The following is a 17,143-nucleotide window of genomic DNA, read 5'->3' on the forward strand; positions in this document are numbered from 1 at the left end:
GTGTATACGTGCATGGTGTGCGACGCTGTTCAGTGCGATTTACCCACACAATGTGGCACGGTGGAGTTGTATGCGGGACTTTGCAATATTAAACACATTATCGTACGATTCGCCAAATCTGATGCGAACTGAATGATAAAAACTTTGTGAGTGGCAACCAAAACAACGAAACTGTGTGAATTTTGCGAATGGAAATGCGCGTTACTGTTTGAAAACAATACATACTGAGAGATTTCGCACTGAATGCGAGAGAGCAAGCGGCAAATAAAGCCAAATGGTAAACGAAACTAATACAAAATTATGTTGCGTCGTAAGTTGCTTGGCAAACATTACCGTTTGTTTCATAACAATGCGATTTGCAACGAATGAAAAAAAATTCTCCCTATAAAAAGGTTAGAAAGTGGCATTAAAAGCCCTATAAATAATATCGTCAGCAGTATTTTTCTTTTTTTTTTCTTTCCAAAAGAAAATATTCATCATAAATAAATAAATAATAATGTTTAAATTATTGTAAACTTGCGCATTGTGAAAATACGTATCAAATGTCTCGCAACCTGAGAGACAATTAAGTAATCATGTAGACATAACTATTGCGAAAGGCAAATAATTTTCATAAAGTAGTGACCATTGCATTTCATAGAGAATGTGCCGATTGATTTCAATAATTGAAACACGATGTGTCACTGCATAAAATTTGAATAAAAATTTGGTGAACGTGTTTCAAACCAAAATAATCGCAGTATATTTTGTTTGTTTCGAACAGTTTGTGTGCTACGTTGACAGGCTGTTATACTGGTACTGATCGAATCACACACGCGATCACAATACGCACACATACATACACACGGAGAGAGAGAGAGAGAGAGAGAGAGAGAGAGAGACGTCGTGTTTGACACATGAAAAATCAGCCAGTGACGTGTGTGTAGATGTGAATCGGAAGCTGACAGTGTGTTGATGTTTTTTGTAAGCAGTACAGCAGCAGAGCACAGCACAGCACAGTACAGCAAATACAAATAAACTGTGTTGGTTCGCAGAAGGGAAAAAACAGTTCAGTGTAAAGGAAAATTTTGTTACGAGCGAGAGAACGAGAGGAGTGTGAAAAAGTCATTGTGTAAAATTGAATCGTAATTTTCATTTTTTCAATCTGCGATAAATCGTGAATAGTTTGGAAAAAAGCAAGTGTAAAGGATATGAAAATCGTGTAGTAAGTGAATTTTGTGACCATATGCGAAAATAAGCCACGAAAAACGTAGTTAAAATCTGCACAGAAAAGAAACTACTTTAGTCATGGTCGCCATATTTTATTTTTTCGTCTTTCTTTTGTCACTTCGTCGTCGTCTTTCGTTTTTACAGTTTTGCCACAAAGAACATTTTTTCTGCGTTTCAATTTTTTTTTTTTTTCTGCAAATGGTACAACGGAAGAGAATAATCAGTTTTTTTTTATAAATTTCGGACCGAAAAAAATAAATAAATTCAAGTGAAACGTTTGCCATTGCTGAGAAAGTGTTTCGCAATCACCTTGAATTTCGAAATTTCCCATTCATTTGATGCATGCGTATGTGTATTTGGCGAACGACGTCGATATGATTAAATTATGTTGCAGCCAAATCATATTTTTCATGAAATTTTCCATATTTTTCCGCAATTCTTCGTATATATTGATTTCGAGAATTCGTTCTATGTGAATGCGAAGTGATTAAGCACTTTTTTATTTTCTATTTTGACACATTTATGCAAATTAGTCATTCACTAATGTGTTCTTTTCTTTACCTTTGTCTCGTCCATTTACAGTGCGTAGCTGAAAGCAGTCGATGTCATAACCTATGACAAACTGCTACCCCAAAATTTATCTTTAGGTTTTTCTTTTTTTTCTATTCTACATCTGTAAGTGTAAGAAATTAAGGTACGTTGGTTTTGTTGGTTCAGTTTAAACTTTTTCGCTCTGCACTCATTGTTGTGTGCCGTCGTCGTCATGCATTTATGTCTAAAGTTTTATTTTCCACATTTTTGTCCGGATAGATGGGTGACGTTGATCCAGAAACATTGCTGGAATGGCTTTCTATGAGTCAAGGCGATGAGCGTGACATGCAATTGATTGCTTTAGAGCAACTTTGCATGCTATTGCTAATGTCTGACAATGTTGATCGGTAAGCAAAACAGAAAAACCAATAAATTTTCACAGTGTTTCTTTCCTGCCATGCTAGCTGCTCGATAGCCAATTAACGATTTCTTTGTTCGTGTGTCTCCAAATATAATTAAACAGTTGCTTTGAGAATTGTCCACCGCGCACATTCGTTCCAGCCTTGTGTAAAATATTCCTTGATGAATTAGCACCCGAAAATGTGCTCGAAGTGACGGCCAGAGCAATCACCTACTATTTGGATGTGTCAGCTGAATGTACGCGTCGTATCGTGGCAATCGACGGAGCGATTCGTGCGATTTGCAATCGATTGATTGTGGCCGATTTGACTAGCCGAACAAGTCGTGATTTAGCTGAACAATGCATCAAAGTTTTAGAATTAGTGTGCACCCGAGAAGCGGGCGCTGTTTTTGAAGGTGGCGGCCTCAATTCCGTGCTATCATTCATTCGAGACTGCGGCTCACAGGTTCACAAAGATACACTTCATTCGGCTATGTCCGTCGTTTCACGCTTGTGTACAAAGGTCGAACCGCAGAGTGCAACGATCAATGAGTATGTAGAAAGTTTGAGCAAATTGCTACAGCACGAAGATCCAATGGTGGCTGACGGCGCACTGAAATGCTTTGCATCGGTTGCAGATAGATTTATACGAAAAGGGGTTGACCCACAGCCATTGGCTGAACATGGTAAGATTTCATCGGTTTTATCTTACGAAACTTCTTTCACTCACATTTCTCGTGTATTTCAAATGGTGTTTTGCAGGATTAGTTAAAGAATTACTCAAACGGTTAAGTAACGCGGCTGGTCAAACAGCTCCGTCAACATCGGCAGGTAGTACACAGGAATCAGCTGCCGCCTCGTTGACACCAAAATCACAAACAGTTCCTGAAAATGGCCGATCGGTTCAATCGATTTCAACAACGATTTCGCTGCTATCAACACTTTGCCGTGGCTCACCGAGCATTACACATGTATGTTTCAATAACGGCATTGCCTATTTTTCTCAGTACAATGAAAATATTTACGATTTTTACTTAATTCATTCTCACAGGATTTGCTACGTTCAAATTTGCGTGAAGCAATGGAACGCGCGCTGAAAGGCGATGAACGATGCATTCTGGATTGCATGCGCTTAGCTGATCTATTGCTTATGCTTTTATTCGAGGGAAGAGAAGCATTAAGCCGTGTCGGTTATTCATCACAAAGTCAATACACAACACGTGTACGACGTACAGATTCGACTCACGAACGGACGCATCGTCAACTGATCGATTGCATTCGAAGCAAAGATAGCGAGGCATTAATTGAAGCCATTGAAATGGGTGGCATTGATGTAAATTGCATGGATGATGTTGGTCAAACGCTACTGAATTGGGCATCCGCATTCGGTACATTCGAAATGGTGGAATATCTGTGCGAAAAGGGGGCCGATGTGAACAAAGGTCAACGCAGTTCATCGTTACATTACGCTGCATGTTTTGGTCGACCGAGCATTGCAAAGATACTGCTCAAACATGGAGCCAATCCGGATTTGCGTGATGAAGATGGAAAAACACCGTTAGACAAAGCACGCGAACGCGTCGATGAGGGTCATCGTGAGGTGGCTTCAATTTTGCAATCGCCAGGCGAATGGATGTCTGCCGGACGATCTGATCAAAAGTACAATGCATACGATGGCACCAGTGAACCACGTGGCGATTCCGAAATGGCGCCCGTTTATCTAAAGTTTTTCTTGCCATTGTTCTGCAAGACATTTCAAGGCACCATGCTAGGCAGCATTCGAAAATCGAGTTTAGGTAACATCTCTCATCTTTCATAGGAACTTAGTGGATCGTATTAATTATTTGTGTATTCCCTAAAATAGGATTAATTAAAAAGATGATACAATACGCGCAGCCCGATCTTTTAACGCAGCTATGCTCTGCCCAACGGGAGAATCTCGGCATTCTACTTGTAGAGGTTGTTGCTAATGTTCTTGATGTTGAAGTAAGTTTGAACTGAAATACGATATTAGTTAGAAAATGAAATTCTCCAAAAATAAAAATTATCAGACTCAATATTTTCGGTTTTAATCTCGATCTATAATTAATTGTTTTACAAATTAAAAGAATTATTGCTAAAAACAACTCGTATAAATCAAACAAAAATAAAAAAATTAGATCAGCGACAGTTGGCCTGAACAGCCGATAAACAATTTTTCCGGAACGTCCAAGATAAAGCCTTTGGTGAAACAACAACGTGCATTGAACGCACAACTTATTTTACCACCAAACAAAGTTTCGGTAAAAGAAAAAAGCAAATTATAATTTTCAGACCACAGATCAAAAGTTCATTGTGTTTTTACCTCTTTTCGAAAAATGTTTTTAATTCAAAAAACGAAATTAAAAAAAAAAACGAACCGAAAGTACCGGTCGTGTTTGTAATACATTTTTCATGCCCATTTTTTGTTCGTCTAACACAGTGAATTTCCTCTAATCGAATATTTTGCCTGCGCTTTTGATATGATAACTAAATTGTTTATTTTTGTTGATTTATGACTCTCATTGAAAATACACATATTTGCCAATTGAACCGAATGACGGCAATACATGTATGCATATATATGCAATTCGTTACATTCATTTTTTCGATCGATTTCTCGCATAGTCACGGTGCCTACAGTGCCCGACTATATACCGGTTATAAATTAAATGGCAAATATTTGAGTTTTGAATGTGTTGCTTTATCTTTTTGTTTTGTTAAACAACTTTCCCGTTGGTTGCATTTTGTTTAATCAATAATAAAATAATGGAGTTACTGCACACTGTAATCGCATCATACATTGCGTTATCACATGAATTACATATTGATAAGTGGCAATCGAAAACATTTATTTTTAAAATTGTTTATTTACAAAAAAAACAAACAAACAGGATGACGAAGACGGACATTTTGTTGTGCTTAACATACTCGAGGAGATTATGCTGAAAACCGGCAATGAGTTTTTGGATAATTTTGCACGGCTTGGAGTTTTCTCGAAAGTTCAAGCGTTGATGGATGATGAGTCCGAGAGCGAAAGTTCGGTCATAAAATCGCCAACCGATTCCGATTTGCCAGCACAATCATCATCACAGCCGTCCACATCAGGCGCCACAGACGAACCGAGTACAAAATGTAAGAAAAAATCGGATACAGTCCTACATTTATGTTGAATTAATTCAGAACAGAAGTTAAATTTGGCCCTAATTCGATTTCGTGTTGGCATTAAAGTAAAAATTCCATGCATATTTATCTGTGTTTTTTGTCAAGGCGACGATCATGCTGAAGATGCTAAGGAAATTCTACAGGGCAAGGCCTATCACTGGCACGAATGGAACATATGCCGAGGTCGAGATTGCTTGTACGTATGGTCGGATTCGGCAGCTTTAGAACTATCAAACGGTTCAAACGGATGGTTCCGTTTCATTCTTGATGGCAAATTGGCAACGATGTACTCAAGTGGCAGCCCAGAAAATGGAAACGACAATTCAGGTATGTCAAGCTCTAGATTTTTGCTTTGGTTTTGGATTGACCGGTATAACTTCGGTCCAGATAATCATGCCTTGGGCTCAATTTAATTTTTCGTCTATTTTAATTTTGCCATATGCATTTTATTTTGAATTAATTTACTCAATTTTTCTTTTTAAAAAATGGTTACGGCGGGAAAATGTGTAAACAATTCACGTTAGATTGTCCATTTTTGTTGTTTTCTTTCAACCAACCACTTTTATCATTCCGTGTGCCTCAAAAGAGGTTTTTCTCTCTCTCTTTCTCACACACACACACACACTCTCTTTTCTCACTCGTTCATATTGTGACAGTTGAATATCCCTTCGCATTTAGCTTTATTATGTCGTGTATGTCCCTAAAACCATTAAATGTATTGGTCTTCGTGTTTTTTTTTGTTTTTCTTTGTGAAAACGTTGATATTTTTGATCAAATCACATTCACATCATCATCATTAGCGTATCGTTCCATTGAGATTGACTTTCGATAAGGTTTGGTTATGGTAAAAATAGCATTCGAAACGGGTAATTTCATATAGAATGGTGATGGCTCTTCTAATTTTAATTTAAGTCAATAGTTTTTATTCCAAAGTAAAACTCTTTCAGCGACTTTCAAAGTGTTATCTTCATCATTTCTGAACAAAGCCACATAAATGCACAAAATTCACACAAAATATACGAAAAAAGTGTATTCGACGATGACTTTATCACCCATTCGTAGCAATACATCGCGTCCAATTAATACTATCTGGGTGTCACATCGTTTTAATCCTCCATCTATTCGTTTGTCTTTCGTCATTGGCTGTGAGGCCAGGAGACATGAATCATTTCGACCGCTTTTTAACCAACTTATTGTAAATGTACCTGATACTTTGTTCATATTTACATATTTGTGTATTTTTTTTATATTATTCTTAGGAAAAGGCCGAGCATTGGAATCTATAACAAGTGAAGGTGAGAACACTAAAGTCAAATAGAGAACAGAAAAAAATATGCGTCATTCGATCGATTTTTCTTCGGAATAATTGAAAATAGAAGAGAATTTACGCTAAAAAAACGATTTCTCGGTTTTCAAACGTGGAAATGAATGAAATGCTCTCTCTATTCTTACACGCGAAATATATATTAAATGTAGATAGTACAATTACGCACTACAGTGATGAATCTGGATCAGATGGTTTCTCTATGCGTTGTTAGGTTGCATTTGCATTTGAATTTTCATAATTCATAACATAATCACTTAAATTGTTAATTGTTTGATTTGCACGCCAAAGTTTTTTTTTCTTCCGTTGAATCAATCCTGCGAATGTAAATATTTCCCGTATATTTAGTAACAATATTTTCGCCCCCACTCCCCGGAAAATAACAAATATTGCACGAACTTAAGTTGTTAATTTAATTGATTTTTGATCAGTACAAATACTCTTTTTTTAGTTCGGAATTTGTTTTTTTAGGTTATTTTTTGTTATAATTCATAAGTAGCAGGTATTTTGCTTTTTCGAGGTATTGCGTTGATTTTATACATTTCAATTTTGAATCCGCATGTCTTTTGAGTCGAAAGATTCGAATTATCAATACTACGAAGAAATGAACGAGTCTCAAATATTTTCCAACTGCTCATTGTTTTCTATAGAAAATCGTGGTGAATTTTTGGAAAAACTGCAGCGAGCCCGAACCGGTGTACGCAGCGGAAGTGTGTCACAAAATATTCTGTCGTCTGTGAGTCCATTGCGATTGGTGGTGGGCAATTGGTTATTGAGCTGCCAAAAGGATGGTCAATTGCACATAAATAATACGGAGAGTCAACAAGTGACAATACTGCAGGATGAATTGCCCGGTTTCATATTTGAAAGTAACCGAGCTACAAAGCATACGTTCCGTGCCGAATCAAATCTCGGACCCGACTTTACGTCCGGTTGGTCAACACAACGGAAGAAGAAAGTCCGTTCGAAAACCGAAGCACAAAAGGTTCAAGTGAAACACAAGGCTCGTGATTTGTACAATCGTTATTTCAAAGCTGCACAAGCGGTTCCAAGAGGTGCTGTTGCTAAACTGTCACAAATCGTCACATTGATCGAACAATCGATGAGTGAACAATGCTCGTATCGCAGTCATCGGAATCGTACTAGCGATTGGCAAACGAAATTGCGTAATGCGTTCAACGATTTGGCAGAATTGTTACATGACGAAGATGGTGTTGTAAGTGCCTATGAAATGCATAGTTCAGGCTTAGTCCAAGCCCTGCTGACAGTGCTTTCTAAAAATGCATGGGAAAATGATATATCACGGAATAAAATCAATAAATTTCACAAGCAACGCGTGGCAATTTTCAAACAGTGCATTCTGAACAATGCGAAAAATGATACGGCTTCAATGCTGGTCCAAAAACTAGTGGCTGTTCTTGAAAGTACGGAAAAATTGCCCGTTTACGTGTACGATGGTCACGGCTCTGGATATGGTCTACAAATTCTGACAAAACGTTTGCGATTCCGTTTGGAACGTTCACCTTGCGAATCCACGTTATTCGATCGAACTGGACGCTCTCTGAAGATGGAGCCGCTTGCAACAATCGGCCAACTAGCAAAGTACCTAATGCGAACGGTGGCAAAGCAATGGTTCGACATGGAACGTTCAACGTTTATTTTCCTGAAAAAGTTACGGGAAGATGAAATCGTATTTAAGCAACAGCATGATTTCGATGAAAACGGCCTAATTTACTTCATCGGATCGAATGGCAAGACAACCGAATGGGTGAATCCAGGGCAATATGGTCTAGTGAATGTCAGTAGCTCGGAAGGAAAGCATTTGCCGTACGGACGTTTGGAAGATATTCTATCTCGTGATTGTGTCAGCGTTAACTGCCACACGAAGGACAACAAAAAAGCGTGGTTCGCCATTGATTTGGGCGTTTTCATCGTACCAACCGCTTACACATTGAGGTAAGTCAATTGAAGGGTTTAAATTTGGCTTAACAGTTAAGTTAAAATGCATTTTTCTCTTGTTTTAGACATGCTCGTGGCTATGGCAGATCTGCCCTGCGACACTGGCTGTTGCAAGGCTCCAAAGATTCAGTGAACTGGGTCACACTGGTTACACACAATGACGATCGAAGCTTAACAGAACCGGGAAGCACTTGCACATGGGCAATTTTCTGTTCACCAGAAGAGACCGAAGGTTTTCGACATATTCGAATCCAACAAAATGGGCGCAACGCTTCGAATCAAACACATTATTTGAGTTTGAGCGGCTTTGAAATCTACGGCCGTGTCTTGTCCGTATGTGAAGATATGGGAAAAACTGCCGTAAAGGAGGCCGAAGCAAAAGTGCGTCGAGAACGAAGACAAGTTCGTTCGCAGCTAAAACACATAACTACAGGAGCAAGAGTCGTACGTGGCGTAGATTGGCGATGGGACGATCAAGACGGTACAGGTGACAGTCGAGTTGGAACAGTAACAGGTGAAATCCATAACGGTGAGTACCGCGAAAGATGTGACACAGTAAATGGAACAAAAGAGAAAATATTAATAATAAATTGCTTATCCAAATTCAGGTTGGATTGATGTAAAATGGGATCATGGCGTACGAAACTCGTATCGTATGGGTGCTGAAGGAAAATATGATTTGAAATTGGTCAATTGTGATAATTTGCCGCTGCTCGAAGCCGGTTGTTCGTCATCAAATGCGCCAGTCATGTCCGTATCGACGAAAAAATTTGAAAAATCAAATGTTCTGGTGAATCGAAAGTCTAGTTCGACGCCAAGTCTTCCAGAGGCAACGGAAAATCTTAACATTAGCTCGGTAGCATCGACCGATCAGGCTTCGTCGGCTGACAATTTGACATGGAAACAAGCAGTTGAAACGATTGCCGAGAATGTGTTCACATCCGCAAAATCGGACATTGTATCCGGAACTGAAGAGAAACCAAACAATCGACCAGATGTGTCTGTGCATGCGTTGCGTGAACTCGAACACCATCATGATCTGTCACTAATTAATCACACGCAAAATGCTACAACATCATCCGATTTAGCTACAATCACCGAGAACTACACATTGGGCAGCGAAAGCATGAAATGTAATGTTCCGTCGAGCAGTGCATTTGCACGTGCCTCAACGCACTCAGAAGATAAGTTGACAAACATCGAAGCAAACAATAAAATGAATACGAGCAACTCAGTGAATTCGATTAGTAAAACGCTGTTGGGTAGTTTGCGTGGCTGCACCGCCAGCAGAGTGTCACAGATTTCGTCGGAGGCCTTGGATGTGATCGATAAAATGCGAGAAATTCGAAACAGTACAAACAACATCATATCATCAGAGATTTTACAAATTCCACCGAATGCACATTTGGTGACATCGGCACCGGTGAAACTGTCATCATCGGTTCAAAAGCACTCGACGGCCTCATCATCGGATGGTGACAAACATCGTGGCAAATTAAAGTCAAGTCATGGCTTAAAACAAAACAAACGACAAATTGTCACCGTTGATGAAAGTTGTACACCAACGACGGCATCTCTAGTTCCGATTGTGGTAAATTCGATTCAATCTATTCCAACGGCAACAATTTCAAATCCATCCACTGCTCCGCAACCACAGACTGAGACCACGAGCACCCCTCAAGATGAAAACAATGCGTCAAACAGTTGTGAGGATGTCGTTGGTAATTCGACAACAATGAGCATCAGCGTGCCAAATCTGGCTACATCGAATGAAAGCACGAGTCAAATTGTACCTGTCTCACCGCCCGGCTTACTAGAAACATTCGCTGCATTGGCTTCAAGACGCCGCACTTCTGGCAGCAGTTTCCAAACAAATAACCAGGTAAATATTGCAATCATTTGAGAAAGAGAAAGAAACAGAATATATTGACAAATTTTGCTTCCCTTCCGCAGCCCATTCACAATCTGAATCAAACAAACTCATCAAATGTGAACACAAGTCAACAACAAAGCAGTTTCTTCCCACGTGGTCCAAACTCTGTATCAAGCTTAGTGAAAATGGCGTTGTCAAGCAATTTCCACACCGGTTTATTGAGCACCGCTCAAAGCTATCCTAGCCTCACTTCGTCAGCTACCAGCACAAGCACTAACATCTTGAATAGTTGCTCTCGTGTAACATCGGCCAATTCTGGACAGGCCACATCAATTAATCCAACATTAACAATGAGTTTGACATCGACATCGAGTGACAGTGAACAAGTTAGTTTCGAAGACTTTTTGGATAGTTGTCGCGGTGGGCCAACTCTGCTTGGCGAATTGGACGATGAAGAAGGCATGGAAGACTCAAACGAAGACGAAGATAATGACGAGGAATTCGAAGATGTTGGAAGTACTTTGCTACAAGTGATGGTGTCACGAAATCTATTGAGTTTCATGGATGATGAAACTCTGGAGAATCGTTTGGTTGCTGCTGGAAAGCGCAAATCATGGGACGATGATTTCGTTATAAAGCGACAATTTTCCGCATTGATTCCAGCCTTTGATCCTCGACCAGGCCGTACAAATGTGAATCAAACGTCCGATTTGGAGATACCACCGCCCGGTTCAGAGAGTGACAGCAAATCATTGGTTGTAGCACAAATGGTGCAGCCATCATTGATCCTAAGCATTCGTGGTCCAAACATCAACGGCGTTGCTGATGTTGAAGTTCCACTGTCAAATCCAGACTGGACCATTTTCCGTGCGGTTCAAGAGCTGATTCAGCAAACATCGATGGTCAAACAAGATAAAATGCGTAAAATCTGGGAACCAACCTACACAATAATCTACAAGAAAGCCAACAGGGATGACGAATTTGGAATGGAAGAAGACAAAACAACACCGGTCGTGTCGATAATATCGCCGGGTCAAAGCAGCTCATCGACTCTATCGCCGAATTCACCGATTGCATCAACCCGTAATCAGTGTTCAATCGACGATGTACTTCAATTGTTAACGCAAATGAATGCAATCAACGATGATCCTACATCGTTCAACACTTCGATACCGTCCGAAAATCCACTGTGCGAATTGAACTCCGACCTTTTCCTAAGCAAAAAGATAACCAACAAATTGTTGCAACAGATTCAAGATCCGCTTGTACTGTCCAGTCACAGTTTGCCGTCGTGGTGTGAGAATTTAAATCAATCCTGTCCCTTTTTGTTCCCATTCGAAACTCGGCAATTGTACTTTAATTGCACCGCGTTTGGAGCATCGCGTAGCATTGTTTGGCTTCAATCACAACGTGACGTTACACTGGAGCGACAACGTGTGCTGGGTTTAAGTCCACGACGTGACGATCAACATGATCAACAACAATTCGGCCGATTGAAGCATGAACGTGTCAAAGTTCCACGTAACGATAATTTGCTCGAATGGGCAATGCAAGTGATGAAAGTACACAGCAATCGAAAAACTGTGCTTGAAGTCGAATTTTCGGGCGAAGAAGGAACTGGTCTTGGGCCAACACTTGAATTTTATGCTCTTGTTGCAGCCGAATTACAACGATCCGACTTGGCTATGTGGTTGCACGAAGACGAAATTAAAACGAATGAAAGCGAAGAAACTTATTTGGCCGAAGGTGCCAAACCGATTGGATATTACGTGCAGCGTGTGTCTGGCCTGTTCCCAGCCCCATTGCCACAAATTTCCGAGCAATGTGAACGTGTATCGAAATACTTCTGGTTCTTGGGTGTTTTCTTGGCGAAAGTGCTTCAAGATGGTCGCCTGGTTGACTTGCCACTATCGAAGAGTTTCCTTCAATTGCTCTGTCACAATAAAATTCTTTCGGACACGAGGAAACTCACCGCATTGAATAAGAAATACAATGAAGATGTTATGGTATCGAGCATCATGTCTGAAGAAAGTGAAATTGATGTGTCGGACACGCTATCAAAACTTCAACTGCAATCCGCTTTCAATCAGGCGGCTTGGTACGAAGACATTTTGACCCAGTCGAATCTTGAAGAAATCGATCCGATTCGCGCCAAATTCTTGCAAGACTTACAAGAGTTGGTTCGTAGAAAGCAAACCATCGAACAGGATGACACGATTGATGATCAGGAAAAAGAGCAACAAATCAACGATCTTAAACTGGAGACCAATTCAGGAGCCGTGTCAATTGAAGATCTATCGTTGACTTTCACATACTTGCCGAGCTCAAGCGTTTACGGTTACACATCTGTGGATTTGATCGAAAATGGAACAAACATTGACGTTACCATTGACAATCTCGAAGAATATTGTGATTTAACATTGAAATTCTGTTTGGAACGCGGTATCGCCAGACAACTTGAGGCTTTCCATCTCGGTTTCTCACAAGTGTTCCCAGTCAACAAGCTGGCCGCTTTCACGCCAGACGAAGCACGAATGATGATCTGCGGTGAACAAAATATCAACTGGACACGTGAAGATTTACTCAACTACACCGAACCCAAACTGGGCTACACTAAAGAAAGGTATTGAAAATCATTTTGGATGTCCAACAAGATTTAATGTTTCTGTTGTTTTTTTTCTCGTTCACAGTCCTGGATTCCTTCGATTCGTCAACGTGTTGGTTAACATGAATAGCCAAGAGCGGAAATTATTCTTGCAATTTACGACAGGCTGCAGCTCACTGCCTCCCGGTGGTCTGGCCAATTTACATCCACGGTTGACCATTGTACGCAAAGTTGATGCAGATGCCGGAAGCTATCCGTCTGTCAACACATGCGTTCACTATCTCAAATTGCCGGACTATCCCAACGAGGAAACATTACGCGAAAGACTTTTGATGGCAACCAAAGAGAAAGGGTTTCATCTGAACTGAAGGTCGCACAGGCGACCAACAAAAAACCGGACACTCTCCGAATATATCGAACTGGATAAAGATTTGAAACCAACACCGTTTAGCAACACAACTTGCCAGTCACGTGGCATGCGCAGTAGCATTCGGAAGAAACAACACTTTGAAATAAAAAATAATCTGTGTTTTTTCCTTTCCTTTGACCTCTTTCGTTAATTTCAATTATATTTTTTTTATAAGCTAAACTGAAGATATTGCGTGATTCAAAATCGTGCTGTAGATGATGATGTTTTTGTCTCATTTTTTTCACAGACGAAGAAAACAATAACATTATTTAAAGTTTATTCTAGGCAAATTTCGAATTCTTATAGAACAGCGTACCAATAACACACAAGTGAAAGAAAAAAGAAAAAAGAAACGCTCTAATGATTTTTTCCCCATCGTACATAACATATATATTTTTTTGTTTAACTGTTTTTTGTAGTTAAAAGCAATTAGAATGAATTAAAACTCTAAATACAAAGAAAACCATAGAAATATAAATGTAATCAAAAAAAGGACTTTTTTGTCAGCGAGTATATTATGTAGAGTGCGTTTGTATGCGATAAGCTGACAAAAAAAACAATCGTGTGATAAATTTTGTTTTTTCTCCTTCTCACATTAAATTCATTGTCAAACCAGCAAAACTAAAACACTTTGACTACTACACATATGCGTCGGTTGTTTTTTTTTAACAAGTACATTTTCAATGTAACAAAAAAAGCACCTTGAAAGAGATTAACTAACAGGCCCTCCTTTGCATAAATCATTAAAACCAAACGAAAAGAAGAAGAAATGAATTATAAATATATATAAATATAAATATATTCAACATTAAGATTTTCAGAGTTCTGCATTGATAAAAAAACAAAAGATGAAAATAGTGTTTATAACTAAAAAATTTAAAACTAAACATTGAGAGTAACGTAGGCAAATCAAATATAATAATAAAACAATTTTGAATTCAGGAATACACAGATTTAGATCTATCACATAGAAGAAAACAATGACTAACATATTTCCAGGAGCAAAGAAGAATAAGTGAAAAACACACACAAATACAAAAAAGAACCAGTTGAATGACAGACAACTTTTGAAGTGAATAGCAGAACTAAACAACAATTATTACTAAATAATAAAATAACTTTTTATTGGGCCTGCAACGAAATAGATAAATATGATTGTGAAAAATTAACTTAGAACGAAACAAAAAACAAAAATGATTAAAACATTGTTCGACATATAACGAATATTGACGTTGATTAGGTTGAAACAACAACGGTGGAAAATAACTTATTGATTCTATTATCACTTTATACATTTAAGCCTGGTTGATGGACGTTTTTAATTTAAATTATTTTCCGTCTTTTTGAAACAAATATAAATGAAAAACAAAAAAAAACTAAAGAATAATTTATGTTGAAAATTTTTATTAGAAATCATATTGAAATTATGCTTAAACAAATTAATAAACGATATTCAAAATATACTGTTGCGGTCGTTTCATTTTTAATCGATTTTTTTGAACAAAAAGTGATGTCAATATTGATGGATCATTGCTAGTTCAAAAATCAAAAGCGCAAATACATTCACATCAGTCTTTTATGTCTTTCATCTTGAAATTTGGTTAGAATTTAATATTTCTTTCATTTAAACAATCATTTTGAAAGAAAGTGAGCACACAAAAGGCAGATGTAAACAAAACATGATAATTTCTTTGGAAAAGGCCAGACGGCACATCTGCGTTTGTACAAATGCATCCTCTTAGCACATTCACAAGCAATTTTTTGATGATTCAATTTATTCAAGTTTATTGAAAATACTTATGTGTTTAATCAAATAATTTCAAAAATAAAATGTTCTCCGAACATATCAACTGTTTTATACATGACTCGAGCGATTCTTACTAAAAGGATGCTGTCACTCTTATTCCTGTGGATTTTGTGGTCACGTAGAGATTTATAAAATTTATTATTTGGTCATTTGCTCCTCAAATTAAATTACATCCAATTGATTCGAAGACCACATGATTCTAAAAATATTAGCCAGAATTCTCCTGTTTTTCGTTTATTTTATTTTTTGGTACATTCGCTTTTGCGGTTATTCATTTCAATTGGAATGAGGTGGTATGAATATACAGAAAGATAAAATTTAACGCTTACCGTTGCTTCGTGTGGATTTGATGACACTAAGTGATTCCTATATATTTTTGAACAGATCGAATGATACATTTTTCCTATACACATACATAGCCTACATTTTGGCACTCATCCTTTCAATCGAAATAAATTTGAAAAAAACACATTCATACCGTAATATTCGTTTTTTGCGAGATATCTGTTGGATTAATGCTAATAGTATCGGTGCTGAAGACTAGACTGTCCCAAAATAAATTGAGGTCGTGATTCTGGTGATGCTCCGGCGTTTTATGAAAAAGCGTCACGATAAAATAAGATTGCGGTTATCAAGAACCAATTCTGTAATTTCACTACTACACCCGCATTTCAGTTTACTGAACACCTTTCTTCCTCAAAAATTCACAAAATGACCCATAGAGTGGTAGAGAAGCCAAACTTCGATCCCGATGTATGGAAGCATATGTTCGCACAGCCACAACGGAGAAGTTGGCATTATCCGATTTCATCTATCTGCTCTATTTTTCAATTGAATATTTTTTTTCAGAAAATCAGTCTATTTCAAAATTTGGGATTGACCTCGGATTTAGCATCTATCACTATGCCCAGATCTGTTTGTTCACACAAAGACGAGAAATGCAAAATAAATAACATTCCCGGCGAGAAATATTAGAAAAACACACTTTCCCCTACAAAAGTACTGAAGAAAGGGAGAAATATTAAATTTGCCCATTTTTTACATTTTTCATACAAAATCAACTGAATGTCACTAATTGAACTGTTCTGACAATCTAACAACATGTTTCCACCTAGCTTTTGACACAAAAAAACGATTTCACGCATCACCCCACCCCGCCTGATTGTCAGAACAGTTCAATTAGTTCAAACCAGCAATGTTTTGTTTTGTTTTGTTTTATCTGTCTTATTATCTGTAAGTAAATATGTGACAAATTGATTTCCGTCGATGTGATTCTACGTGACCTTTGTTCATTTGTTTATAATATGTGTGCAAGAAGTGAACAGTTTTCAAAACGAAAAAGTCAATCAGATATACTTCAATTTCTCTTGTTATACTTTTTTATGGGAAAACTTGTTTGAAAATATATAGTCTTTTTTGACTATCATCTAGAGATTTGATGTTAGTATACAATGAAATGTTGATTTATTCTACAATACGATTTCTATTTATAGCACGTTACATTTGTCTACACGACATAGTAGCTTATGAACGCGGAAAAGAAGCTTCTGATACTAAGGAGAAACCAGTGAAGAATATTGATGAAACCAACAGAATTGATGGAACAATTGAAATTGAGTCTCTCATTGTCAGGGTATTAAATGAACATGATAGAAAATAAATAAACAAGGAATATGTTCAGTTTGAATTTTAGAGCTAATTTTTGATAAAACATAACATTTTTTTCATACGCTTTACTTTTTTTTCATTAGAATTCGTATTGAAAACATTAATAAACGATATTCAGAATATACCGTTTCGGTTGTTTCATTTTTAATCGACATGAAAATTTAAATTTTATCAA

At 37.9% G+C, this 17,143-nt stretch overlaps 1 protein-coding gene across 8 annotated transcripts; it reads left to right on the top strand.

Moving 5' to 3' along the window:
* The first annotated feature begins 31 nt into the window (after positions 1-31).
* LOC129573243 (E3 ubiquitin-protein ligase Ufd4) lies at positions 32-14,114 on the top strand. 8 transcript variants are annotated; one of them, XR_008688576.1, is made up of 17 exons: positions 285-392; positions 764-1,204; positions 1,792-1,903; positions 2,020-2,147; positions 2,264-2,826; positions 2,903-3,111; positions 3,192-3,936; positions 4,005-4,126; positions 5,053-5,293; positions 5,429-5,650; positions 6,583-6,618; positions 7,298-8,603; positions 8,672-9,135; positions 9,215-10,488; positions 10,560-13,102; positions 13,170-13,972; positions 14,038-14,114. XR_008688576.1 is itself a non-coding variant. In XM_055453594.1 (16 exons), the coding sequence occupies exons 4-16, from the start codon at positions 2,020-2,022 to the stop codon at positions 13,450-13,452; spliced, it is 8,136 nt and encodes a 2,711-aa protein (XP_055309569.1). In that variant the 5' UTR covers positions 32-277; positions 764-1,204; positions 1,792-1,903; the 3' UTR covers positions 13,453-14,114. The 8 variants fall into 8 exon arrangements, 7 of the variants coding, with proteins under 7 accessions (XP_055309569.1, XP_055309566.1, XP_055309571.1 ...); XM_055453594.1 differs by lacking the exon at positions 285-392 and adding an exon at positions 32-277 and having other exon boundaries at positions 13,170-14,114; XM_055453591.1 differs by having other exon boundaries at positions 13,170-14,114.
* The last annotated feature ends 3,029 nt before the right edge of the window (positions 14,115-17,143 follow it).

The sequence above is a fragment of the Sitodiplosis mosellana genome, unplaced genomic scaffold (assembly GCF_009176505.1).
Source record: "Sitodiplosis mosellana isolate CC-2019 unplaced genomic scaffold, AAFC_SMos_1.0 Smas_scaffold_6033, whole genome shotgun sequence".
NCBI lineage: Eukaryota > Metazoa > Arthropoda > Insecta > Diptera > Cecidomyiidae > Sitodiplosis > Sitodiplosis mosellana.

What these genes read in the sequence shown, in the direction of transcription:
- LOC129573243 (XM_055453589.1), top strand. Translation starts at nt 2,020, where the DNA reads ATGGGTGACGTTGATCCAGAAACATTGCTGGAATGGCTTTCTATGAGT. An exon ending in ACAGCCATTGGCTGAACATG is followed by an intron (nt 2,827 to 2,902) that starts GTAAGATTTCAT and finishes GGTGTTTTGCAG; the next exon opens with GATTAGTTAAAGAATTACTC. An exon ending in GTTTCCAAACAAATAACCAG is followed by an intron (nt 10,489 to 10,559) that starts GTAAATATTGCA and finishes TCCCTTCCGCAG; the next exon opens with CCCATTCACAATCTGAATCA.